The sequence below is a fragment of the Larimichthys crocea genome, chromosome XI (assembly GCF_000972845.2).
Source record: "Larimichthys crocea isolate SSNF chromosome XI, L_crocea_2.0, whole genome shotgun sequence".
In the NCBI taxonomy this organism is placed as follows: Eukaryota; Metazoa; Chordata; class Actinopteri; family Sciaenidae; genus Larimichthys; species Larimichthys crocea.
The window spans coordinates 1,313,574-1,341,534 of record NC_040021.1 but is presented as its reverse complement, the minus strand read 5'-3'; the positions used below and the strand labels follow the sequence as shown (position 1 = coordinate 1,341,534).

Below are 27,961 nucleotides of genomic sequence, written 5' to 3'. Positions count from 1 at the left end.
CCGAACACAAACAGGTCATGGCCAACAGCATGTAGCCGAACCGAGCTTGGACTTTTAAATTCAGACATTTTAACGGTTTCATACGAGTTCATATATATTATTTTTTTTTATATATAAGCTGCCAGAGAAACAAACCGCTCACCGGAGATGGGAGTCCCGGCGTTTTTCCGCTGGCTCAGCCGCAAATATTCGTCGATAATCGTTCACTGTGTGGAGGAGAAGGTAATTAAATAAATAAATAAAAATCTAACATTATTATTTACGGTTAATTATTTTAAAAACAAACGCTGTGAGCCGTTATTTTAAAAAAATGTGTTTTTAACGGCTGGAGCGCGTGAGAGGCGGGAATCTCTCTGAGTAGCCTCGCACGCGCTGTAAACAAAACGACTAAAAACAATTAAAACGTCGTTTTTAAATAACATTTAACACATGTAATATATGTTTTAAAGAATATATGTTCATTTGAGACGTTTCCCGCCTTGCTAACTCCAATATTAAGCGCTAAAAACATTGTTTCACAATGTTTTTAGCGCTTAATATTGGAGTTAGCTTGGCGTGTGCGCATGCGCCGTGCGCAAACACCATGTGCGTAGTGAGTGTGTTGATTGTTTGTTTGTTTGTTTGTTTGTTTGTTTGTTTGTTTGTTTGTTTGTTTGTTTGTTTGTTTGTGTACACACAGGGTAAAGAGTGTAACGGGGTCCGTATTCCTGTCGACACCACCAAGCCGAACCCCAACGAGGTGGAGTTCGACAACCTGTACCTGGACATGAACGGGATCATCCACCCGTGCACACATCCAGAAGACAAGTAGGAACCTTGGACCTTTTTAAAACTGTTTATTTATTATTTTACGTCTCTGTTGATGATGTTCAGGTTTGTTCTGACGCCTTTTATTGGCTTTAAAATTGCAGCTGACTCAATAAAGTCTGATCTTGAAGGGTCACGATGACGTTCTCTTGTGTTGTATTCACAATAATTTTGATTTTTTTGGCCTTTTTATGCCTTTATTGATAGTACAGCTGAAGATTTTGGCCTTTTTATGCCTTTATTGATAGTACAGCTGAAGATAGAAAGGAAGAGAGAGAGGGGGAGTGACACGCAGTAAATTAGCCGTCGGATGCGGGATTCGAACCAGGGCCAGCTGCAGCGAGGACTATACCCTCCACACATGGGGCGGCCGCTTAACCCACTACGCTACTGACTGTCCCCTGTTGTGGTGATTTACTTACTATGGGGCGGCAGTAGCTCAGTCCATAGAGACTTGGCTTGGGAACCGGGTCAAATCCAGCATGGACCGAAAATATGGAAGGTGGACTGGTAGCTGGAGAGGTGCCAGTTCACCTCCTGCCCTTGAGCAAGGCACCGAATCTCCTCAGGGGGGCTGCCCATCACTCCACCATCTCTCTCTACATTGCATGACTATGACCCTTGTACTGCATGTGTGTTCTGGGTTAAAATGCATGTAAATAAAAACAGAGTGAAAAAAAAATTTCCCTGTTGAGGGAATAATAAAGTATCTCAAAATAATATGATTTGACAAGCCTGAAGCAGCCTAAAGACGTCACACTGGACCTCCTGCAACGTGTTCAGGGAACCCTTTCTTCATGGGAACGGGGAGAACCTCGAGACAAACATGTAAGAGTCTGCATCAGTCTGATGAAGGAGGCTTTCACGTGGCTCGAGCAAACCAATCGCACGACTCCACTGGACAGTTTCATTCATAGTCGACGTCCCCTCAGTCTGATTGGAGGGTTGGTAGGCAGGTAGAGATGCTGCAGTGTACGACATCTGCTGGACTGTCCTTTCCTCGTCTGTCTCAGTGTTTCCATGGTGTGTGTGTGAAGGCACACTTATGTGAAGCTGCTTGTGTGAACAGTGAAAGTTTCTCCCTGTGTGTACAGATGATTTGATTGATCTGAAAAATAATCCACGCATTAAAGACCTGGATGAAATGTATTTGATATTCAGTGCCCTCTGGTCTGATGCGTCCACGTATAGAAGTACAGCATGAATCAGAGATCTGCACACTTCACACTCTGAACTCTGCCGTCCACAGACCCGCTCCTAAAAACGAAGATGAGATGATGGTCGCCATTTTCGAGTACATCGACCGCCTGTTCAACATCGTGCGACCCAGGAGAGTTCTCTACATGGCCATCGACGGAGTGGTGAGCGACTTTGAGCGACAGAAACCTCGTTCATTCTTCTTTCCTGTTCAGACTAATCAGCTGCTGCTCTGTTTTTATCTGCGACAGGCTCCTCGGGCCAAAATGAACCAGCAGCGCTCTCGGCGGTTTCGGGCCTCCAAAGAAGGAGTGGAGCTGGTGGAGGAGAAGAATCGCATGAGGGAGGAGGTCATCCAGAGAGGTGTGTGTGTGATGTTTTTTAAATCCACTGTTGGATAGCACATACAGAGTATGTGTGTCGACTGTGTGACAGTAAACGTTACACGACAGCACGCTGATTTCTCTGATCGAGAAAATAACGTTTGTATTCTTTGAGAACTTTTATGGAAAACTGTAGAAACAGACTTCCACAATTCCAATTGAAACTCTCCGATTTGGAATGTTTCCAAATATTCCCCAGCTTACCTTTTCATGGAAAGTTTCCCTTTGCAACCTTACCTCTCAACACTCTTAAGTCAAACCAGCAACTTATAAACAAACACTTGTTAAAACAGATGTAGAAACTGCTGAATGAATCGCCCGTGATCGAGTTTCTCTGCGTGTTTGTCTTTGAATCTTTTGACCGTACGTGTTTTATTTCTCCGTCTTCCTCTGCAGGCGGTTATCTTCCACCCGAGGAGATCAAAGAGAGGTTTGACAGCAACTGCATCACTCCAGTAAGTGAGAGAAGAACGACTCAGCTTCATTTCTGCATCGCTCGGCTTCTTTTTTCTTTGTTACTCGTTAGTCTTTTTTAATGGTGTTTCCTTCAAGTTTAAATAAAGGTTATGAACTTGTCATTTGTGTGTGTGTGTCTGCAGGGAACAGAGTTTATGGACAACCTGGCTCAGTGTCTTCGATACTACGTCGCGGACAGACTCAGCAATGACCCCGGATGGAGGAATGTCGTAGTACGTGACGCTTCAATGCTTCAAACTCTGCCAGAAGTTTCTTTTTACACATAAAACACAAAAACAAAATGCAGATTTATTCATGGTCATCATCACTGACCTTTAACCTTCACTTTGTTCTCCAGGTCTTCCTGTCTGATGCCAGCGTGCCGGGTGAAGGTGAACACAAGATCATGGACTACATCAGGAGACAGAGAGGTACGCCGAGAGACTTTAACAACTGACGCCCGTGTGCTGCAGTACATAATATAATAAGTCTCATATACAGTACAGGATACATCATAAAACCACACACACACCAGTGACTAAACATCTAAAGATCACAAAGTAACACACACAGACGAATCACATCATCTGCAGGCAGAATTCAATCAGACTGGACAAACTGATGAACGCAGAGAGATGAAAGTGTTGTTGAATATCATGTCGACACTTTGATCTGTGGGTCAGGAATTGAGATGAAACCTCTGCACACACACACACACACACACACACACTTTATTAACTCTCGTTGTGATTTCTTTGCCAGCTCAACCCAACCACGATCCGAACACACACCACTGCCTGTGTGGCGCTGACGGTGAGCCTTCAAATTAAAATAAATGTTAAATAATTAATAAACTATCAGCTGTATAAATAAAAATCACTTTTTCTTTCTTTGTGTGGCGTCTGATGATCAGCTGACCTCATCATGCTCGGCCTGGCCACCCACGAGCCGAACTTCACCATCATCCGAGAAGAGTTCAAACCCAACAAACCCCGCCCGTGCGCCCTCTGCGGACAGATCGGTCACGAAATCAAAGACTGTCAGGGCGTCGCCAGAGAGAAGCAGGGACAGGTGAGCGCCGACTGCTTCCTGTCAGACTGATCGTCATCATATAATCTGCACCTCCGGCAGGTTGTCACATTTCTTTCTTCTCTTTCAGCACGATGAGTTTGCGGACTCAATGCCAGCGTCTGAGCAGGAGTTCATATTTATCCGGCTCTGCGTGCTGCGGGAGGTACGTTTCCATTTGTCACTGCTGTCAGGCTTTAACTAAAACCAGGTGACCTTCGTTAAATTCTGCTTTCCTTCGATGTTTTCAGTATCTGGCCAGAGAGCTGACCATGGCCAGCCTGCCGTTTCCCTTCGACTTCGAGAGGAGCGTAGACGACTGGGTCTTCATGTGTTTCTTTGTTGGAAATGATTTCCTTCCACATCTGCCGTCGTTAGAAATCAGGTGAGCTGCAGGACTCTGGTTCAAATATTAGAAGACGTGGGAGTGATTGTATGTGTGGATTTATTTACGCTCCATGCAGACTAATTATTCCAGAAGTGAGCCAGACTTTCTCTGATTTCTTTAAGCTTCACACAAACGGGGTTAATTGCAGGACGTTGTCTCGTTTTGCCTCAGCGCAGGTGTTGAACACAGCCTCATTATTCAGAGATTGTAATCGTGCCGTCACTTCACTTTGACCTCCAGCACAGATCGACTCTTTACTTGTCTGATGTTGGTTGGTTACCTGCCAGAGCAGCTGACGGAGCAGCCAAGTTTCCGGCTGCTGTCAGAGATAAATCATGAACGCTGATCGACTCGTCTTTAATTATTCTCTGCTGCTGTTTCTCACAGGGAGGGAGCCATAGATCGCCTGGTCAACATCTACAAAGACGTCGTGCACAAGACTGGAGTGAGTGTCGTCGCACATTTGCAGCGTTCAGCGTGGACGGCTCTGACTGCGCGGTACCGTGACATAACCGGGCCTGTGTTTGCCTTTCAGGGTTACCTGACGGAGAATGGCTACGTCAACCTGGAGCGGGTGGAGATGATCATGCAGGCGGTCGGCGTGGCTGAAGACAACATCTTCAAGAAACGCAAAGAAGACGACGTAAGATTTCTGCCTTGTTCCACGTAAAGATCCTAAGCTAAGCTCAGTCCTCAGTCCTGCTCTCCTGTATGTAGATATGCTGCAGCAGGCCACTTTACCAGTGGTCAGTCTGTTTGAGCCTTGATTTGTTGATTTCTGTGATAAATCTTCACATTTTGTGTCTTCTAGGAGAGTTTTAAGAGACGGATGAAAGAAAAACGAAAGAGGGCGAAGGTGAGTAAAGGAGGAGGATGAAGATGAGATGATGCTGTCTACACCAGCCTGTAAATCTGAGTCGCAGATCCTGATTCTTTCTCCTCCTTCTGTGTTACAGCAGGCGGAGCGAGGTCCAGCCTACATGACCACGGGCCAGTTTGCCCCTCAGGCTCTGGGGAGAAGAGACCGACCGGAGGCCGTCCAGAACGCTCGGCACCAGGCCTTCGACATGAGGATGCAGTCCAGGGAGCAACACAACAAGGTACGGCTGCTGGTTGGACCGAATGGATTTCATACTTTGTTCTTACTCAGAAAATCCTGGAGAATAAATACCAAACACTAAAATCCTAAAATATAATCCACAGTTCATACAAAGATATAGATATTCTCCTGCTTCAGTGAAGTGCTTTTCATGTTGCTCATCTTCAGATCCCGTCAGGAAGCGGAGGATGTTTTATAGCGTAACATGGCAATGAATCTTTTCCGACTCGAGTGCAGCCATGAAGTGTTTCTTTCTTTCTTTCTCTCTTTCTTTCGCTCTGCAGGATGCCGCTCAGTCTCTGAAGGCCACGATGAGGAACGGAGGAAACGTAAGTTCTTCAAGTGGACACGTGTGTGAAGACGTGACGTTTGTTTGGGCTGATTATTGGTGACCACTTTCTAATATATTTATAACAAGAAATATTAAACTCAAGATGATTTTAAAAACATGTTTTAACAAAATGCCATCACAGTGTTTCACACCACGTCCGTCACTCTCACATGGAGACAAACATCTGATGTCTGACAGTAAGACGATAAACAAATCTTCAGACCTCCCGTCCTTGAATATAATCCTCCTCTTTAATAGCAAAGGATGTATTTGGAAACATTATTCTAACATTGAAACAATGTTCTGGTTCTGGTCCGTCTTACGTTCTCTCAGCCGTCCGTCCGTCTGTCTGGTGCTTTTCTTTCCTCTGGAGTGTGTCTCCGTGTGAAGGGGCTGCATGTTGGTATGGACACACCGTTGGCTCGAACCACTCTTGACTTCTGAAGTGCCACTTAGCAGCTGCCTGCAGAACGCCGTGTAATTCTGCTGGATGTACATCGTTAGAAATAGGGAGAGTCTTTTATGATGGACCAGTGGTAACGTGAAAGTCCCTGATCGATGCGTTTTCTCTCTGAACCTTCTTCTGATCGACCTTGCAAAAGTGTCGGACTGTTTAAGTTTTTATTCAGTTGGTCATTCTGAAAGCGAGCGCTGTCTCCTGGTTCACGGTCATGTTTCTATTTAACACATCGGTCGGCTGTTTAAATTTCCTGCCTGCCTTCCCGCGTGTACGCCGTTAAATCTATAGAGCGACAAAAGCCGTCCTACATTAGCACATGAATGAAGAAGAGCACAAAGGCCTCGAGAAGACGAAGGCTAAGTTGCTACGGTAGCTTTTTTTTTTCCCTCTTCTTTCCTTCGAACGTACAAAAACATCCATAAATATAAATCATACAGCAGCACACGTCATCAGTACAAAGATTTTTATGGACGTTTTTAATCAATGCTGTAACAAACAAAACAAATATTTAACCATAAAATCTGGATTTTAATTTAAGATATCGTTAATAAATATTTCCTCTTTAGCTTTCTTTTTTAATGACATAAATAAAAAAATTAATTATTAGTTTATTCATCAGTGGACAGATTGTTTTGACGATCCTTCTCCTTTTCTTTGTCTTGTCACTGATCAGCTGGCGTTTAGTCGACTTTCCCCTTCTGTCAAACGCGCTCGAAGAAAGTTGTGATTTAGTTTTTCACAGAGAGCTGATGTACGACTTTTTAATTTGGTGTTTTTGTCGTTCAGTCGTCTGCAGGGCCCAGCGACAGCTCAGACAGCCGCGGGGTGAAGAGGAAAGCCGAGGACAGCGACAGCGAGCCGGAGCCTGAAGACAACGTCAGGTAAACCTGCAGGCTGCGTGGGCGGGGTCTCAGGGGAGGGCGGTGGGAAGAAGCTGTGTTTACGTCTGCACACAGGTGTAAGCATGTATCGTAGCAGCATTGACTGAAATTCACGTTGTCTGTTCTTAGTTGACAAAAGCAAACACAACATGTTGAGCATAGCTCGGCGGTTGTCTACGTGTATACAAACATACTGAGGTTATAGGAGTCAGGTTATTAGCCTGAGGAGCTGTTAGCTCACCCTGAGTGTGTGACGGTCACAAATAAATGAGACGTGCAGTTTAGTGACATCTCTGCAGCCGAGGTCTTAAAATAAAATCCAGAGTCGTCTTTGTCTGAGATCAAGATGAGCAGAAATGCCGTCGACCTTCAAAAAGGTTTCCGATCTCGAGTACTACGACGCTGCCTACAGCTTCCTGCTCTACACACAGCGGCTCCACATGTCGACTGGAAGCAGAAACAAATAAACGAGACCGAACAGTTACCACATTAATATTCAAAATGCTTCTGTCGTCTGTTGAGTTAATGTTTCACACAGTGCCAGAGAGCTGCAGTGAGGAATTCATGAAATAATAATAATAAGACTTTTGCTATTTTAGGTGTTAAAACTTAAAAATCATCACCAGCCTCAACATCAAACTCTTTGAGAGTGTGTGTCGATAAATATTCACCTTGCAGTCTGCACGGAGTTCATAAAATAAATCTTTACAGAGCTTCACTCAGTGAAGATGTTAACGAACAGGACTGAAGAGACGGACTCATTAATGCAACAGAGCTGCAGCACAAGCTGTTTAACACACACACACACACACAGCTCCCACCTCCTCCTTGCACGTGATTAATATGGAAAGCAGGAATATTCGAGTCAATTCCTCTGTGACGCACTCGTCAAAGCTGCTAAATCCATCGGGCTAAATTGGTATTCATGGAGGCTTTTCCTCTCAGGGAGCTGGCCGCTCCGCCCCAGCGGGCCGCTCCGAGTATCCGCCACACAGATGCCGGACGGCCTTGATTATGTGTGCAGAACGACGCGGCCGCCCCAAATCTGCCAAGAAGTCAAAGCCATTAAACTATTCCAGCAGCAGGGAGGAAGTTCATGCAGTTTGTAAAATGTATTTTACAGACTATAGATGAACGCAGCGGCATCGGGACGAGGAAATGTTCAACAGCTGCATATGTTTACACTTAAAGGTTTAAAACATATTTGTCATTTCAAAGCCACGGCAAGCAGAGAGGTGATCTACACGATGACACATTACAAAGAGTTATATGTGTTTAAGAGATGACCACGGACAACACATCAGTGTACTGTGACATAATAACAGATACTTTCTCATATTTGATGGTTAATATGAAATATTAATGCCAGCGTAACGTCGGTCTCTCTGGTTAAAGACGTTAGTGATGTTTGCGGTCTACAGTGTCTCACCCAAACACCGTGCAACTCTGTGAGGTAAGACCTCCTCGATTCGACATGTTTGGTTTGAGTCCTCACGAGAGAGACGCTTTGATACTTTTTACTTCCAGAATATCGTTTTCCAACACCTGAACTTTTATAAAACGAGAACAAAGACAAAGAGAGTGGAACAGATCTTTGTTTTATTGTTTTGTTTGTCATGTTTCTGACACTCGGCGAGCTCTGTCAGGTAGCAGGTTTCCATTTCAATAAACGACAAGATATCGGATCAGTGAAGACACGCGTGCTCATCGATACCTGATCACGAGAAGCATCGTCTAAATAATCAAAATACACGATAAATATCATCTCATGCAGCCTGCACAGGGTGCGTTTTGGCACCAGTGTAGGTGAACATCGCTCCATCTTTAGGTGGTTAGATCAGTGAAGTATCACATCCTAACAGTAGTATAGTTTTTATAGTTTGACCATGTCTGTGCTGCTGCAGGTTGTGGGAGGACGGCTGGAAGCAGAGATACTACAAGACCAAGTTTGACGTGGACGTGACGGACGAGGACTTCAGGCGGAAGGTGGTCCGGTCGTACGTCGAAGGTCTCTGCTGGGTGCTGCGCTACTATTACCAGGTAACACTGAAGTCGGTCTGTGAATGGACATCAGAACCTTAATTAACTGTAACGACAGTTTGTCTGTCTGTTGAGAAACAACAAACGAAAGAAGACGAGTTTCCCAAACGCTGCTGAACACGAGAGCGACAGGTTCTCAGTGTAAAGTCAAGAAGTCCTCAGTGTGGAGTGTGTGAGCAAACAGACCCGCACACACACTGTTTGCAGTGTGATTATACACTAAATCATTTCATTGTTGTAAAATATTGATCTTTATTTTGAAATGAAATAATCAGCTGTGGGCCCTCTTCAGTAGAGCCGGGCCGCCTCGTGGCTGAGCCGCGGGGGATTTGTCCGGCCTGATTGTGAGCCGTGTCATATGCACGCTCTGTGTCGACGCTCGCCAATCCAAAGCCCGTCTCAGGGGGGCTGTTCTGGATGAATTCATTAGCAGGCCCTCGGCAGACGAGGACGTGTCTGCGCCGCGCCGCCACACATTCACGGTGCCGGAGTTATGATCACGCACACCTCGCCAAATGATCCGGGAAGGCTGAGCGGGTTCATCCCGGCACAAAAGACCAGACGCACACTTTGTTTCACAGCCTCTGATATTTGTTGGTGTTTATCCTGATGGAGACATTTTTCTGTTTGACTCAATTTAAAAAGTTTTCTTCCTAACAGACTAAAACGTAATAATCAGTAAAATGATCTAAAGATGGCTGGATGTGAATTTATTTCTCTTTTTTTAAATGTAACTTTTCAGATTAACATTTTTAGATCACTCAGCTTTTTATTTATGTTTAGTGTTCAGAATATTAGAAACATCTCAGCAAGATTTGTTCCTCAACTGCATCGATGAAGCTCGACGTACCGAATAAACTATAATCTTTTTAATCTTTTAAATAAATATTTAAATAAATCTTAAAGAATTCAGACAAATCGAATCAGAACTTTTCAGATCAAAACGAGGAATCTGTGTCGAGTCCTGACGAGAGTTCAGTCTGCTTTATGATAATAATAAATCTGATGGACGTGTTTTACACTCGTGTTCAGTTTGAGGTTTTTGGTGACTGACGTTCTTAAAAGTTCCAAATCTTTAGTTCCCAAAATATCCACCTGATGTCGAAGTGTCTGTTTCTATTTTGATTTTTATTTATTTTTAAACACATTATTTTTTCAGGATTGAAGTCGAAACATTTTCTGATTATTTGACAAACGTTAAAAATACTCGTGTAAAAAACTTAAAAAATGTTCGTCTGTCCCGTCTTATTTTATAAATCAGAATAATTGATATTGATAATAAAGATCTTGGTTTGTTGCGGTCGACGTGATGACATGATGCAGACACACACAGCTTTGTTTCTTCATCAGCTGTTTCTAAAGTAAATTTCTATTTGTGGTCTTTGACCCCGCCGGCTGCAGTCACGGATGAATTTCTCCCGCAGACAAAACATTGGCTCGTATTAACATAAATGATTTGTGCGATTGTTTGAGTGTGGAGCCGGGCGCCTCTTCTGGCTTTTATCATGGTAAAGTCCCGTATTATCATGTGAATGACCGTCTTTGATAATCAGAGCGCCGAGATCGGCCGAGATGTGGCGATGGGTGGATTTATCAGAGCGCCTCGTTTTCTCACAGGTGGATTGTGGGAAGTGAAGGTCGTTCTTTGGTGTTTGTTTTTTTTTCTTAACGCTCCTCTGCTGCGTAAACATTTCATAAACACCGAGCTGTTTTTTAAGACGCCCCCGCATCGATACCGATAAATTCAACTTGTTTGCAGTTGGAGCCGCTGAGCTGCAGCTCGCTCTGATCAGGATTCAGGCCTGTGCAGGATCTTAAATGTCAGCTCGGCCACGTTCGTCTGAGCAGGCTGGATTTTAAGCTTTTCTCTGCAGTCGAAGTTTTAAGGGAAAAAAGGGCAAAGAAGCTTTTTTCTTCGTCTATAAGTGTCTCTTTTTTTTTCTCCTTCTGTCCTGTTGGCGTGTTGGTCACGACATTAAGTGTGCAGCAAGTCGTAGCAGGGTTGTCCGGTGTGTTACTGTGGGCGTGTCTATACATGCTGAATGTAACAATCAGGAAATAATCTCTCCAGAAGCATCGGACACAAATCAAATTAAATTCTCCGTGTCACTATTTTGCAGTTTATAGATTATCACAGTTTAGTCCGTGAATGCACCTGGATAAGAGGTGGTGGAATCAAACAGAAAATTAATTAACACTTTTAACAAATGATTCCTTGGCTCCAGTTTTGTATCCTCGTTTTCTTTCTGAGGCATTTCTGACGATGATTGTTAGTTGCAGTCTGAGTTCAGCATAAATACAGGTTGTGTGGTTACAGGTTGTGCGTGCATGTCCGTCTCCTGACACATAAAGTCGTGTTAACGTCGGCGGGTGTCTCTCTGTTGCTCTGCAGGGCTGCGTCTCCTGGAAATGGTACTTCCCGTTCCACTACGCCCCGTTCGCCTCCGACTTCAAAGACATTAAAGGATTGTTCACAGAGTTCGAGAAGGGGACCAAACCGGTAAGAACCGACCGAGAACGTCTTTATTCTTCTTTCTTTCGGTTTGTCTCCTCTCCATGAACACACGGACAAATGTGTGTATTTGTGTGTGTGTGTAGTTCAAACCACTGGAGCAGCTGATGGGAGTGTTTCCTGCCGCCAGTGGCAACTTCCTGCCGGAGACGTGGCGAAGCCTCATGATGAGTCCGGTCAGTGTTTTTACGAGTTTTCCTCGACTTTTTACAAGTCGTAGTTTTTTTTTTTTCTCTCTCTCTCTTCATCTTATTTTAAACTCGTTTTCTTTACTCAGGATTCTTCCATCATCGACTTCTACCCCGACGACTTCGCCATCGATCTCAACGGCAAGAAATACGCCTGGCAGGGTGAGTCACGTCATCCAGTGACCCGGTGTTACTTTGTTTTCATCGTGGTTTGTAAGGTTTCATTTTGAGTACAGTTATGTAAGTGTGTGTATGTGTGTGTTTTTTCTGAAGGCGTGGCCTTGTTACCTTTTGTGGATGAACGTCGGCTGAGGGCGGCGCTGGCTGACGTCTATCCCGACCTCACACCTGAGGAAGGTGAGCAAAAAAAAAAAAACCTCAGCAGTGTAAAAGAAACTGGATTTAATGATGAACTCTCTTCCCGCACTCAGTATCATCATTGTCCAGGCTGGACTTGAACCACCAACCCTCTGGTTCCCGAGCTCGGTCCCTGCAGTCTGAGCTACACTCACAGCACAGTTGGCACGATTCAGATTTAATCTGTGATATATTGATTGTCTCTATATGGCCGAGCTTGTTTTGTCTACACTTATAGCGGAGCAGTGCGTTGATTGAAGCAGCTGCTGTAAACAGAACTCACGTCATAACCATGAATCATTTCTTACATAAGAGTTTTTAGTTTAATGACGGCCCCTGGTCTGTCGTCTTGTTGTGGCTGCATCTTTCTTCTCCTCCACGATGAACTCCAGTCTGTCAGTCCTCCTTGGTTTCTCCCGCTCTGACCTCGGCTGCCGTCTGTTTGTCTCTCGCAGTGAGAAGAAACAGCCTGGGGAGCGACTTGCTGTTTCTCGGGAAGTCTCACCCGCTCTTCGACTTCATCCACGAACTCTACCGAGCAGAATCTCTCGAGGTAACAAAGCCAAAGAACTGCAGTCACACTTCAGACGTCCAGTTCAAGTCAGACCTCTTCATATTCATTTTACAACGGTCTCCTTCTATGGCTCGTCAAACTTTCACACAGTTAAAGACTCGCTGCGTCGCTCTGCTGCAGATGTTTGTGTAGCTGTGCAGGTGTCGTCGAGTTGGATTTATTCTGCTTGATTACACATTTTAATCTTGTTGTTACTGACTGGGTGAATATTTCCTAATGAGCAGATCAGAGTGAAGCTGCAGACTCAAACTATGAGAGACAGAAACATCAGTGACATTTAAACACACTCGAGTGTTTTCTTACTTCATCTCTTCTACTCTGCCTGGATGTCGGCGTCCGGGCTGACATTACAGACACTGCAGTGGACTCAGTATTAAGATGCATCAGCTAAACATGTTCCAAAGTTCATAAATGAGATTTGAATTAATTAAATAAACAAAAAACTGGCATGGCCACCCACAAGTCTCCTCTCTACACACATGCCCACAAAGTTTTTAAAATATTTCTGCATCCTGGGGACAAAAGTACAAAGTATTGGGATCAACTTATGAGACATTACACACAGTGTTTATAACAGGTTTATCTTTAGGTCCCAGTGTTCAGATGATTTCATAACTTCTGTGTAGTTTACTCTGTGTCCTGTTAGTTTCCTAACCTGCTTAAAAAAGACCAATCTGTTCAGTAGAGACGTTCAAATGAGATCCAAACGTTCATTAAACCCCAAAAGAACTAAACTAAAAACAAACTGATGATGGCACTGGTTAAAACAGGTGTATCCTCTGAGGAGCAGGAATATGACTGAAACATCTCCGGCATGTTAGAAAGCTCACACATTATAGTGACTCCACCTTTTCCCTCCACCTTCAGGGCACTGAGATCCCTGCAGAGCTGTGCCATGGAATCCAAGGTACATTAAATCTTGATGACGACCCTATTCTACCAGATAAGTAAGGAACGCTGCTTTACTCCCACCTTTGAGCATTATGTTGTTAACGAACCTGCTGAAGGAGAGCCGCTCCGGCGTCACACACTCCGACCGGCTGATTTTTATTAATCGCCGTCTTTGTTTCTGACGTTTCTCCTTCAGGGCGGTGACGTCGCCCATCCCGATGCTGCGAGACATTTCACAGAACAGCGCCATCGGGTAAGAAACGTCGACTTCCTGTCATCTTCTTCTCGTTTTCTGACTTGAAGAATTGGTGCCACCTACAGCTCAGCTCATGAAACGACTCCTTTTGTTAACGATTGTGGATGGAGAGTCAGAATCTCATCTTCAACGTTCACACCTTGTCAGAGCTGCTTATTTTTAGACCTGTTCAGGTGTGTATCCGTACACACACCTGTCATTAGACACACAACACGAGTGTGTGCAGTCGTTCTCCGAGCGACACGTCTTAAAATGACGAGGCAGCTCAGGAAGAAGAAACCTCAAACTCTGAGCTGAAGTTTAAAAATGTGACATGGAACATTTTGTCCTCAGTCGAATGTTTTTCCTTGTTTTCCAGGGTGAAGTACAAGGATCCGCACTATGCAGAAGACTTTGTGTTCAAGGCAGTTCTCCTGTCTGGAGCCAAGTGAGTCTTTCTCTTCATTAAACTCGATTAATCTCCAAACGTCGAACACTCTCAGTGCAGCTCTGACTCCGACGTCTGTTTGTTGTTTTTCCAGGATGCCCAATAAAGTCCTGAAGCCGGGTGACTGGGAGCGAGGGAACAGGGAACCATGGAGACCTCAGCTGGGCTTCAACCCAAACAGGCAGCAGGCTCACCTGGACCAGTCCGGCTTCAGAGCTCTAGGGTAAGTTTCCCGTCAACGCTGAAAGATTCCTAGAGTCTGGAAAGTTTCATCTGACCAGATATGTTTTAAATTTTTGGAAAACCCTTGAATTTAAATATATAGTCCTTGAAAAATAGTTGATTTTTTTTAAAAAGATGATCTGGAATAATTATTCATGGAAACCAAAAATCTTAGATCCAAACGTTTACGTGACTGTCGAGGCCTGGAGCCTTGAATCTTTTTGCTTTACCTTGAAGAGTGCTTGAAAAGCTCGTGTAAACGCTGCTCCTCCTCACCTCGTATTCTCTCTCTGACAGATGAATTAAAAATGTGGAAGGAATTAAAGCATGGGAAGATATTTTAGTGTTTTCAGATCAGGAACTGTCGAGTCAGTAGATTTCCATGGTTTGACGGGTGAGCTGATGTTTGAGCGTCCGTAACTCGAGCAGACTTTAAACCAAACACACCTGCTGCTTCGACGTTACCGTGTGAACACAGTGACTCAGATGTGACGGAAGTATTTTACAGTGTTTTAAAATGTGTCTAAATGTTTGTGAACGCTTGATTATGATCTAAGCTCTCTCTCCTCCACACGTTCATATTATCATTAAGGAAATGTGAATAATTGAACATCTGGCTCGGTCCGGCCGTCGCGTGTTTGGGAATTAATTATGCACGGATTTGAAGAAACGCAACATATTCCAATTTTTTGTTTTGTTTTTTTTGTGACTAAACTGAGTCGTTAATTCAGTAATTCAGGCCGTTTGGTGGCTCGATGAGGCCGGACAGGCAGGTGGTTTATTGTTGATTGATTTCAAATCATCGCATGGAACGAGCTACAGAAAATAGATTTTCTAGCTCCGTACACTGAAGATCTGAAGCCTGCTGCCTGAGTTACAGCAAATATAATGTCGTCAGTCTTCATTTAATTAACACCGTATCAATGTTTCCTTCGTTGAAAACTAAATCGAGTGCTTCCAAAACACCGGAGGCGACCCGTTTGGGTTCTCTGCAGAAGTTTTCTGGACGTTGCAGCTGAAGTCGAGAGTAGAAGAGCAAACGGAAAACCAGAAATCAAACATCTTCAGCTGAAGACGAAGAAAAGCTACTCCAGACAGATTCAGGGCAAAGTAGAAAGAGTCACACCACAAAGCAAACGCCACAAACGTTACGATGAACGCTGGCAGCGTGCCATCGTGTCTGTCCGGCGATGCTGTGAAAGCAGTTAACTGTTTATTTAAATGTGAAAATGCAATAAAACTAGTCGTGATTAGCAGTTCTAGTTATTAGTATAGAAAATATCTGGCCTTGAATTCCAGCGCGTTGCCTTAAATCAAACCTCAGGACTGTTTGGGTCGACCTCCTTCACGTTTAGGACCAGTGGTTCATTGTGCAGCAGGCGTGAAACATCACCTCGAATGGTGAGAGCGTGATCTGGCCAATCGAACACACGCAAGCTCACGGCCTTTATCGAACAGACTTCCTGGGTTGTTGAGAGTCTCACCTGTACCTGAAGCAGCCGTTTAATGGCTCGTGTCCTTCAGGGAGCTGCTTCACATTCAGACGTTCTTCCAGTAAAACTTGTTCTCTTCTTTCAGTCACAATCTGAACAGAAACCAACACGGCAGAGGACAGTACAGCAACGCTCCGCCACCCGGCAACTACCAACAAGGATACCGTCCTCAACACGGCGGGGGCCACCAGCCTTTCCAACGTAAGAAACACACACACACACACACACACACACACACACACACACACACACACACACACAGGTTAGAGCACCGTAACACAATTAATTCATGTCCTACCCGCTCTGTTTCCACTCTTACTGTCACGATCAAGTGAGATCTGAACCAGAGTAAATCCAAAAACAACTCTGGACATTTCAGCTCCCCTCAGACTTTGAACGCCTCGTGAATCGAAGGTTTTTGTCAGACGTGAGTGAATCTCGTCAAACTTTTGTCTCCAAGGTCACGCCGAGCTGAAGAGTGTGAATTGTTGACTCGGCGCCGCAGCCTTGTGTCGAACAATGATGTCCTCTATTGTCACACCAGTCCCATTAAACTCAGATAATAGAAGACACTCTCTCTGACCCGCCACGTCGTCGTCTTCAAAATATCGCTCTGAAAGAAGAGGTCAAGTGATCAGAAGCTTTCACATTTCTCGTGCTCAATAGTTTTTGTCCCATGAACCAGAGACCCAAACACAATTACAACTGAATGTTAGTTTGGAAACTTTTATCCATCATGAAATATACGGACAACAAAAGAGAAAAGAAGTGAACAGTAATTTAAAACAGTTATTAATGGGGCTGTATTTACAGAATATAATCTGCATAACTCTGTTTTCATCGCTGTATAAAAATAAGACGAGTCGTCTTTTACTTCACGCTTTCGTCCGTTTCGTGGCCGCCGTAGTTTCTCCTTCGTGGGTGAAACGAGGTGATTGCAATCAGCAACTACACACTTTAAATACTTTAATAAACAAAGAGAGACGGGTTGAATATTTCATACTTAGAGCGGTAGACTGATTAAGTCTATGATTAAGACTGAGTATCAGTCATCTTGGTAAAAGGTCATGTTTAGAGTTTTCCTGAGCTTTAGAGGGTCGACTGAAGAGCTGCAGGTCTTCAGGAGGTTTGTGAAGGTAGAGAGGGACGCCCCTGATCTGTAGGAACTGGTAGGACGTTCCACCAACAGACAAGAAGTCTGGATTGTCCTGAGCGTACGGGTGGCAGAGCCAGGCGTCATTAAGGTGAATATAAGGAATCAGATCAGAATATTATATTCACATCTCGTTTGAAACGAAGATCTGCAGATTAAAAACTTATTTTTTGCCTCTGAAAAAGTTTTTTTCAAGATTACTGAATAAAACCAACATCAGCTCCCTGCAGCATCTTCAGTGTTCAACCTGCCGACGTGCCCATGAGCCAGAACGCTGATGAATGTCAAACATGAACACGACAGACAGACAGACAGACAGACAGACAGACAGACAGACAGACAGACAGACAGACAGACAGACAGACAGACAGACAGACCTTTTACTCAGAGGAACAGCTACCAAACTGTCGGTCACAGATAAAGTCGATGTCTTATTAAACATCACGTGAGCGTCTCGAGGAAGCTGAATCTCTTTCCCAGCTTCTTCTAATCAGGTTCTGTGCTCGGCCTCGGCCCCCTCGCTCCTCCTCGGCCCCCTCGCTCCTCCTCGGCCCCCTCGCTCCTCCTCGGCCCCCTCGCTCCTCGGCCAGCTCTCCTCCAGTTTGACTTTGATGTGCCAATTTGCAAGTAGATGAATAATCTCATCTGCACCGCTGATGGCGTGCGGGGGAGTCGGAGCTATTCCGGTGGCACTTGATGCAAATGGGTTTTTTTGGCTCCTCCGGATTGCGGTGGCACCTCCTCCTCCTCCTCCTCCTCCTCCTCGTCCTTAATGTTAAACTCGCCAATTAGCTTTTTTTTTTCTCCATCATCTCTGAATCTTGGTAAAGCCTGATGATTCTGGAGACCGATGATGGTTTTTATCACATCAGGTTTGTTACTGAAGGTGGCACCGGTGTTAGTTTTGATTTTCACGTTTAAAGCTCGAAACCTTCGACTCTTTCCGTCCACGTGTTCAGCTTCCGTCTGAAATAAGATCAGGTATCGACAGCTGGAGGAGTTTGTGGGTTTTAAATCACATAAATGACATTTCTGCTCAGCACTGAAGATAAACTGGACTGAGGAATGTGAGCAGGAGGCCTTTCCCCTGCAGCAGGAGGCCGAGGCTCTCCTTTGTCCAGATAACACTTTCTCAGGGGGCCAATCCTCTGCTCGGCCAGTAATCACTGCAGGCTTTGCTCCACTGGGCCTTTGTGATTCCTGTTGGGGGGGTTGGTTGGTTGCTGATTAGCGTTGTGGGAGACCTGTGCTGTAATGAGACTGTGGAGTGGCTCCGCTGGACACAGTGGCCCCCTCTGATAAAAGCATCCAGGAGGATCCGTGTGATTGGGTGTGTGCAGCGCGCTCTGAAGAGGGTTGAAACCAAAGTTAACTTCCCCCTTTGACGGCGCTGCTACCTCCTGCGGTGATGTGTCAACACGCCGCCTGTGAAACACGCTGCAGGGCTTTGTGCGCCGCGGCCGCACCAGCCGCTGTTTAATAACCAGCCGCTGGAGTCTCTGCTGGTGGCCATTATCGTCCTGACACACAGTGACACCAAATTTTAACCAGCAGAGTAACAGATTCATCCAGCAGCCTCCAAACTCCCCCCGACCACTTGAGGATAACAACTGAGCATAATGGCTGCTCACAGCTAGACCGACTTCAATAACAAGGAGCCACCGAAAACACGAGGCCTTGGTGATCACAGTGTTTGTCTGCTCTGTGTTTAACTAAAGAAACCGAAACACAGACTGTGATGTGTGCCCTGACGAATCCACGAGAACGACAAGTTCAGCTTTTAGACTTTTTGTTTAAGAATAATTCTGCTGGGCAGATGAATGAATCCAAAGTCTGAGCTTTACACCATCGCTATGGTCGGATATAAAGCATCACATTTTATATTTTTTGTGATTTATAAGGCTCCGTACTTGAAAACCTTTGAGTCCTGAACAAAATGTTTCCATAGCATCGACTCCAGACTGATTTTTAATCAAAGTTCAGCAGTTTGGACACGTTACAGATTTATTTTGACAACTTTTTAGACACATTTAAGACCTGTTAATATAGAAACAACTTTTCAGACGTGTTTAAGACGCGTTTTAGAAGTTTGACTTGATTTTTCTGGAAGTCAGGCATCAGTTTTAAAGATTTTCCAACAGTTCAGAGTCAGAGAAATATTCCTGCTCTGAATTTCCCCCTCGGCTGCGATCCATTCAGAGGTTTGTGTTCTGAAGCAGACGTGGCAGATGCCGTTCTTCGTCTTTGTCCGGCGGACAGAAAAGTTACTGTCCTGAGCTGGCTGGACCCGAGCTGAGTCAAATAGTCGCTGAACTAATTGAAAAGAGGCGGAGAGAGACGTTTAGTTGTGGAGCGCGGTTGTAATCCTCGCGTTAATACAGCGGACGCCGCGTGTTTTAAGGATTTAAAGCGTAATCCTTTGTTGGCTTTTGTCCGGCGCAGACTGGAGGTCTATACACTTTCAGATCATTGTTAATTAAGGAGATTGACAGGTGTCCACTTGTGATTCTCTTTTGAGTCATGGCTGGCGATGAGGAAAAGAAGACCGGACTGTTGTGGAGTTATAATTGGAGCCCGACTGGGTGGTCCACTTAAAGTTTGTTGGCGGAGGAGATAATCAAAGAGAGACAAAAACAAAATGATAATGTGCCGCCTGCTGGCTGAAACTGTCTTTTTACTTCCACAGCAGCCAGAAGAAAACTGGAATATTTCCTGCCTGACTTTTATTTCAGAGACATCGAGCTTCATTTCAGATCTGTGACTCTGCAGCGTCTTTAGTTTTAGTTTCTAGTGAACGACACTAAAGTCGCCCAAAGTTTGGAAATATTCGATCTTTACAAATTTAAATAATAATTTACAGATTTTAAATGATGGTCATGTTTCAGGGAAACACACTGAATGTTTGAAATTAGGCCTGTGTTAATAAAAATCGATTTTTCCGAATCGATTTGCATATTAATTCCTTAAGATCGATTTAGTTAAATTATAATTTTAATACATTTTCCCCCGATGAACTTTAACCCCACGGCGTCTCACACATGTGAGGTGCGTTCAATGGCCATCGGAATAACTATGATGCGTTCATGAACGTGGGGAAAATGGGAATTCACTGGAAATATAATAAAAATACAGACAAAAGAACACTCAAGGAAAACTCTACAACTACCAGCCACTTCTGTACGTTCTCTTAAAATAACCGAGGCGATTGCGGGTTACATTTGCAAAGATATGCCCCGTATCCTGTTGTTGAAAACGAAGCTTCAGGTGAACGAAAAAATGGTTTTAATAACACTAACCCGAATCGAGATCGGATTATGATAATCGATTCTCACTCTTGAGAATCGAATTGATTCTTGGAATTTGTATCGATTCGATTCTCGGTCTTGAGAATCAATTCTTGGAATTTGAATCGATTTGATTTGATTGTTGGCATTTCAATCGATTCGATTCTCGGTCTTGGGAATCGATTCTTGAAATTTGAATCGATTCGATTTGATTCTCGGTCTTGAGAATCGATTCTTGGCATTTCAATCGATTCGATTCTCAGTCTTGAGAATCGATTCTTGGAATTTGAATCGATACCCAGCCCTAGTTGAAATCTGACTTCATGACGGGGCGCGGTGAAAAGTGAAAAGTTATCGACCGTCAGAGTCGTGATCACGCGTGAGCTGTGACACGACAGTCGCAACAAAATATTGAACATGAGCGATGAACTGAATTAAAACACTGTCGGATCACGTGAACACGTTTGTTGACGTCGGGGAGACGTCGTGTAGTTTGACGAGTTTCTCATTCCTCTGGAAACTTTAACGAAACGTCTGAAATGTTTGAATCGTTTATTTGCTGATGATCTTTTCTCTTTATTCTCTTACAGACGAAATGATAAAATTATAACTATATTGATAACTTCATCAGTCGAGTCCTGATTATTTTTATTTTTACACTGTCTCCTCTCGGCTCCGGGTGGGTGAAGGGTGCCGGAGACTCACGTCCGTGAGTCTCCGGCACCCTTCACCCACCCGGAGCCGAGCGGCGAGCCCGCCCTCCTATAAACAAACTCGCCGGCTCGTCATCGCCTTGGCAACGGCGAATCTGGAAGAAGCCGTTAGCTCCTTTTTTTTTTTTTTTTTTTTTTTGTGTGCGTCTTTGTGAAGAGCTTGCAGCGATGGAACCGGGGCACTTGAGGCGTCCACAATGCTGCCGGCTGAATGCTTATTTCATTTTCTGAACAAAAAATGCAAATGTGGCGCTCCGGCTCTCTCTCCCCTCCACCACCACCACCTCCTCCACCACCTCCTCCACCTCCAGAGCTCGCCGCGATTCGACGTTTCTGAAAGAGGCTTAATTTTATCATGACAAATGATTCGTTCTGTATCCATGACAGAAATGAAATAGTTGGTATTTTTCTGATTTTATTTATTTATTTAATCTTGGAGGTTAACGCCGGCTTTATTTGGGTTAATTAGTCTGTTTAATGTCGAAGCTTTCTCAGGTCTCGTCGCAGTTTAACTCAAATATTCGGGGGCTGTTTTCATCAAGTTTCGAGGTGAAACATTTAAAGAATGAGCCGCTCTGTGCTTCAGGTTTCTTTCTTTCCTCGGGGAGGCCCGAGAACTTCAAACTCAGCCCGGCAGAACCACTTGTGAACATGTCGTCTTTTGTCCTCCTGCAGATTCCAGGCAGAACAGTTTGCTGGGAGCGCCTCCCCCCTTCCAGCAGCCTCAATATCCAAGGTGAGTGTGCTGGTCCGCCCTGCGTTTGTAAATGTTTTCTGGTTTGTAAAGTTCACGGCCGGCGTCTGGTTGGATACAAACACTGAGCCAACAAAGAGAGCGGCTCCATGTTCGACACTTTATCCACCTGCAGTAAAACTTCATCTCCTTAATCAAACATGTCAAGGCCTCGGTTTGGTTATTGTAGCTCAGCTTCCTTCCTTCCTTCCTTCCTTCCTTCCTTCCTTCCTTCCTTCCTTCCTTCCTTCCTTCCTTCCTTCCTTCTTTCCTTCCTTCCTTCCTTCCTCCCTTCCTTCTCTCTCTGCTGGCTTGAATTAAAGATTTCTCCCCGTCGCTCTAAAACAAATTTCTCTCGAGGAGGTTTGTGCAACTTAATGAGGCATCACTAATGCCGCTCCGAGCGCCGCGGCCCGCTCGGTCCGCCTTATTGATTCTGCCTCTCCAAAGTCTCTAATCAGGTTCTGCGGTTCAACTTTTCAGGCCCATTGTGGCTCGGTGTCACCTCAGGTCAGTAGTTATTAGCAGCCACTGAAAACAGTTTCTTTTAACTGCTCGGGACCGGATCAAATGAAACGCAGGAGGAACTGGCAGAGAGGGGATTACGGATTCCAGCGCTCGGTTAAGTCCGGCGCTGGCCGGAGTGTGACATGGTTCAGTAATGAGGGATGGGGCTCGTCATTGTTACCAAGAAGAGACTTTTAATATCGCCGCTGGATCCACACATTGTCCGGCTGAGGTTTGGAGGGCCGTGGCGTGCCGGCTCTTCAGTCGGTCCCACGGACGCAATGCGGGCCGATCGGAGCCATATGTGAAAATGTTTCATTTCATACTCGTGAGTCGAGAGGCCGTTTTTATCTCTTTGAGAGCTCGATCCCTCGGTAAACGCCCGTCGATGAGGGGCTTTACCGAGGTCACTGCAGAGCAGAGAGAGGCCGCCAAACATGAACCAAGTTTATTTATTAATAAATAAAAGTTCAGCTCGCTCAGTTTAAACATTTTATTGAGGCACAACTCTTTATTTGATTAATCTGTAAAAAAACAGATTTATAAAAATATAAAACCGAATAAAACATTTGGAACTTTTTCACTATTTATGCTGAAAAATTATTTTAATTATCCAAAAAAAAAAAAAGTTCCCAATTATTATTCTGTTGAACTGATTTTATTTTGTCCTGAAGATCTTTACAAACGTTTGTTCTCGCTCAGAGGAAGCTGCTGAAAAAAGTTTTTATTTTCTGTGTTTAACAAAAAGTTAAAAACGAGCCTTTCAAAGTAAAAGCACATCAGGCATGTTGGACTTTGTATGAAGGCCTCGTTCTCGTGAATGAACCTGCAGAAACGTGTTTTTAGCCTCGAGGTCTTTACTTCCACTTCAGCCTGGAGCTCCTCGTGAACGTCCATCTGCGTCTCCTCAGGGTTTTTCAGGAGCTAACGTGATTCGATGTGTGTTTGTGTCTGCAGGCAGCAGCAGCAGCAGTACGGAGGCGGAGGAGGAGGAGGAGGAGGAGGTCACGGCTGGGATCGGGCCTCGCAGTCGCAGCAGTCGGCGTACCAGCAGAACGCGGTCCGCGGTCAGGGAGGGGCCGGTTCCAGCAGCTACCAGCAGCGCTACGATCAGCGCCGAGACGGCTGGCACGAGCGCCGGGACGATCACAGAGACGATCGCAGGGACAACCGAGGGCAGCATCATCAGGTAGATGCACGAGACGAGACGGCGTTTAAACTTCTGAATCTCAGCTCACTCCTCCGAGAGCGTTTGGAGAGATTCACCGAGTCTTTTAGAAAATGAAGAAACGTGACGTCACGTGAAATCCTGTGACACAGAAACACAGACAGAAGCTTTCTCCAATAAATCACTTTAATTAATTTATCACTAATCGTTTCATGAATCTGAAACATGTTGAACTCTCGCAGACTCTCCTCTGATTGGTCGACCGTCAAAATGGAAGTAAACTGGTTAAACTGGCTGATGTGAATTAAAGAGTCTGTGTTTGTGGATGTTTGAGTGAATATTACAGAAACTTTGTGTTTGACTTTCTGACATTTAAATTATTAAAACTTCAAAATAAAAGTCAAACCTCCTCAGTCTCAGCAGCTTTAAAGGCTCAGTTCACACAAAAATCACTTTTTAAATTTTGATTAGTTCAGTTTTTTTTTTTTTTTTAAACCAGCAGACGTGAAATTTAACTTAAAGTTTTCAAATTAAAAGCCTGAATAATTCACATTACTATTATATATCTCTGTTTTGAGTTTTAATTTAAAGATTTGTTTTATTTCTGCAAACTGAAGTTTGAATGAATTTAAAACAAAATGTGAATTTCTGACTCAGGAAACATTTAGATTAAAATCTGAACAAATAATTTTCTCATTTTGGTTTTTATGTTTTCAAAATAAAATGCTGTTTAATTAAATTTATTTTGCAGGTTCCCGTTTTTAAGATTATTATTAAGTTATTTCAACTCAAATCTTCTGTCAGAAATAACTTTTAATAATAATAATAAAGTGGAACCTTTAAAATAAATTTAAACATTTGATTTTTTGAGTGAAGATTAAAAGTTATGTTTTTTTAAATGTTTGAATATTTCAGATGATGAAGTTAAACTTTGTCTGTTTTGTTTCAGAGCTACAGCTCCAGCAGGAGTTACCCTCCACCTCCTCCATCCAGACGCTACACCTGGAAATAAAGCGACGCCCGGCTGGACTCTGGTTTGTCTTTGTACGAGACACGGCGTCTTTTTTCATTTTAGTGTCTTTTTCTTGTACGATTTAAATTTTTTGGTTTTTCCTTTTTATTCCACTTAGACAAAGTTGTTATGTAACTTGTGATTTTTAAGATGAACGCCTGTAAAACTTGTAAAAAAAAAAAAATATACAAGTGAGTGAAGGAAGTGTCCGGCTGTTTGTCTGACCTGATCTATGGATTCATTTTTATTTTGATCAAATTATAAAAAACAAACTTTAAAATGAGTCGCTCGTAAAAAATCCAGATTTAATTTCTGAAACATTCATGATCCAAATATCATTAGAGCATTTTTCTCAAAGCGTTTATTCAAACTGGAAACATAAAAATCAGCTGTGACAAAAAGATTCTTTGTTTGTTTTGATTCATTTATAACCTGGAATAATTTAATGAGCGCAGCGCGCGCGTCATCACGGTTTTTTGCGGGTTTTGCCTCAACAACAACAAAAAAAAACAAAAAAAAAACGAAAGTTTCGTTTTGAAGGAAAAATACATGAAAGTCAACATTCAGCTTCAGCGCTCAGTCTGTGCGTAACGGAACCAGAACTTTACGCACGGGGAGGAAACACAAAGTCCGCTGCTCGTCCTGTTTTGTCCCGGTTCTCTCAAACAAATCCAACCCGGGGATGGAGCCCCACAGGCCCGCTGCCCGCGTCTGTCCTCCCGGCGTCCCTACCAAGTCCTCCCGTACAGTAAATTGGAGCCGATCATGCTGTTCGTGTACTCGATTAGCGCCGCGTCCGTCTGCGTCATGTTGATCTGAGCGTGCAGGCCCAGCGGCGGGCTCGGGGACAAGTCCTCCAGCTCGTCCGTGGACGACAGCTGGTTCACCTGCTGCTGGTTCACCTGCTGCTGGTTCACCTGCTGCTGGTTCACCTGCTGCTGGTTCACCTGCTGCTGGTTCACCTGCTGCTGCTGCGGGGTCGCAGCCAAGGCCTCCCCCGAGCTGCTCTGTCGGTTCCCGCTCTGGTTCGACTCGTTCCGGCAGCTTTTGCCGTTCTTGGAGGTGACCGGGGACACGGAGGAGGAGCGGTGCGTCGTGGCGCACAGACCTCCACCTCCTCCACCTCCTCCTTCCTGCGCGCTCTTGTCCTTGGCCTGCCGCTTCAGCTTGTAGCGGTGGTTCTGGAACCAGATCTTCACCTGGTTCGGGGTGAGGTGGATGAGTCCGGCCAGGTGCTCCCTCTCCGGGGCGGACAGGTACTTCTGCTGCTTGAAGCGCCGCTCGAGCTCGTACACCTGAGCCTGGGAGAAGAGCACGCGCCGCTTCCTGCGTGGAGCCGCGTGCAGAGTCACCATGGACTTGGTGCTGGAGTCCATCCCGGCCAGACTGCCCACCATCCCGGACATGTTCATCCCGGCGGAGGGGCCCATGAACCTGGAGACTTTACGCACAGAAACATCCGAGATTTAACGAAGAAAAACATCTTTAAATTTATTAACAAAGATTCAGTTAAATTAGAAATTTAAAGACTTTAAAAAATATAAAACATTAAAATATTTAAAGATTGAAGCTGAAAAACATTTCGATTTTTACTGGATGAGTTTCTGAATAATTCCAGATATTAAAGCATCAAATTAACTTTTCATTAATAAAACAAACATGAATATTAGGTTTAATTAATTACAGAAATATAAAGACTGATCGAGATGTTTTAAATTATTATAAATGTTAAATTAAAATGAATCCATGAGGCCTGTTTACTGTTGAACATTTATAATTAATAAAATCTGATTTAATTTCGTTATTTTTAAATTCAGAGATGTTTTATGAACTTCAGATTTCCCGGTTCGGTTCGTTTCTCTCTCCGGTTGTTGAACTTTCATTCCGGTGCTGCTGCTCTTACTTGTCGGGTATCTCGGCTCCGGGTTGCTGTACCACGCCGCCGCTCCTCCGCCCCGCACCGTCTCCTGGTAGGACGGCAGGTCTCCCACGTTCCCGATCCCGCCGTTACAGAACCCTCCGACGGCCCCGGAGAACTGTGGCACCCCGTGGGGCACGTGATACGGCCCGCCGGGTCCCAGAGCTGCTGCGGCGGCTGCTGCTGAGGCTGAGGAAGAGGAGGAGGATGAGGATGAAGAGGAGGACAGGTGGTGATGGTGATGGTGGTGGTGATGATGGTGGAGATGAGGCGGCTGCTGCTGCTGCGCCTGGTGCTGATGGTGCTGCGTACCGGGCTGTGACACCTGCGGCTGCCGGTAGGCTCCCAGCTGGGACCCGAGGCTCCCCGCGGCGGGGTCCATCCCTCCGAACCTCCGGTAGCTGTCCTCCATCGGGCTCAGAATGTCGCTGACTGAGAAGGGGGTGGAGTGCTTCGGGCTGAAGGACATGGTGCGGACACCCCCCGTGCTCTGGCTGGATGTGGTCGGGTCTGTCCTGGACGCTCTCTGCCTGCGTCCCCCTCCCTCCCTCCGGCGTCCTGCTGCTGGTGTCTCCCTGGGAAGAAGTCCAGCTGATCGGCTGCGGGAGGAGGAGAGGCGCCCTTATCCCGCCGGACAGACTCCGCACATGGAGGGGCGGAGCGAGCGGACTCAGCAACAATGACAGCTGACATGTGAGGTAAGAGGAGGGGATGGAAACACTGGGACCAGAACCAGAACCAGAACCAGAACCCTGCACAGCCGAGCAGCTGATGGTGAATTTCTGATGCTGGTGAAACCTGAGTCACTAAAAATATTTAATTAAACTGTAATGAACCAACAGAAAACTCAGAATCTGAACAAAGTTTCACTAAATTTTCTATTTTTAATATTTAATATTTTCTCATTTCTGGCTCGTTGAAGTTCATAAATATGTAAATTAATGTTTGTTCAGTTTGTTTTGTTGTCAGTCTAAACCAAACAAGTAGCTGCTTCATTAGCCTCATTATGACGATAATTTATGCTAATTTATGTTAAATGTAACCAGATAATTATTCATGTCCATGATGCGCACGTGGAAGTTTAAATTTAAAGTTCAGTTTTTTAGTTTTTCTGGATTCTTTCACTTCTAAATTGTTTTAAATCTTTTTAATGTTTTTATTATTTTTAACAAAATAAAAGTTTTTTTCTGTTTTTAAATCAAAAACATTAATTTTATTTAACTTTTATTTTATTTATTTTGTTAATTATTCATCGATCATTTTTTTTAAAAACGTATTTTTTGACGTCGTTCTCTGACGTCATCGGCCGCAGGTGCAGCTTTGGGCTCAGCCAATCACCTGCTGACCTGCGGCGTCACGTCACTTCACGTCCTCTCTGTATTTTCCCGGCGGCGGATTAAAAACGAGTTCCTCCGGTTCGCGCTCCGGTGAACCGAGCAGCTG

The 27,961-nt window shown here is 44.6% G+C and overlaps 2 protein-coding genes across 6 annotated transcripts; one reads left to right on the top strand and one right to left on the bottom strand.

The window, feature by feature from the left end:
* Positions 1–3: 3 nt before the first annotated feature.
* Positions 4–24,834, top strand: xrn2 (5'-3' exoribonuclease 2). Its single transcript, XM_019265758.2, has 31 exons — positions 4–222; positions 680–807; positions 2,057–2,168; positions 2,256–2,367; positions 2,784–2,842; positions 2,987–3,076; positions 3,202–3,274; positions 3,606–3,656; positions 3,757–3,914; positions 4,003–4,077; positions 4,163–4,296; positions 4,687–4,744; positions 4,835–4,942; positions 5,111–5,155; positions 5,256–5,399; positions 5,683–5,727; positions 6,976–7,070; positions 8,975–9,110; positions 11,503–11,610; positions 11,709–11,798; positions 11,900–11,972; positions 12,084–12,167; positions 12,623–12,720; positions 13,609–13,688; positions 13,829–13,885; positions 14,247–14,315; positions 14,410–14,538; positions 16,116–16,231; positions 21,856–21,916; positions 23,378–23,609; positions 24,538–24,834. The coding sequence occupies exons 1-31, from the start codon at positions 148–150 to the stop codon at positions 24,598–24,600; spliced, it is 2,958 nt and encodes a 985-aa protein (XP_019121303.1). The 5' UTR covers positions 4–147; the 3' UTR covers positions 24,601–24,834.
* On the bottom strand, positions 24,682–27,516 carry nkx2.4b (NK2 homeobox 4b). 5 transcript variants are annotated; one of them, XM_027284677.1, is made up of 3 exons: positions 26,504–27,516; positions 25,533–26,041; positions 24,682–25,487 (listed from the first exon to the last, which is right to left on the bottom strand). In XM_027284677.1, exons 1-3 carry the CDS (start codon positions 26,985–26,987, stop codon positions 25,329–25,331), a joined length of 1,152 nt encoding a protein of 383 aa, XP_027140478.1. In that variant the 5' UTR covers positions 26,988–27,516; the 3' UTR covers positions 24,682–25,328. The 5 variants fall into 5 exon arrangements, with proteins under 5 accessions (XP_027140478.1, XP_027140476.1, XP_027140477.1 ...); XM_027284675.1 differs by having other exon boundaries at positions 24,682–25,532; positions 25,563–26,041; XM_027284676.1 differs by having other exon boundaries at positions 24,682–25,517; positions 25,563–26,041.
* Between the last annotated feature and the right edge of the window lie 445 nt (positions 27,517–27,961).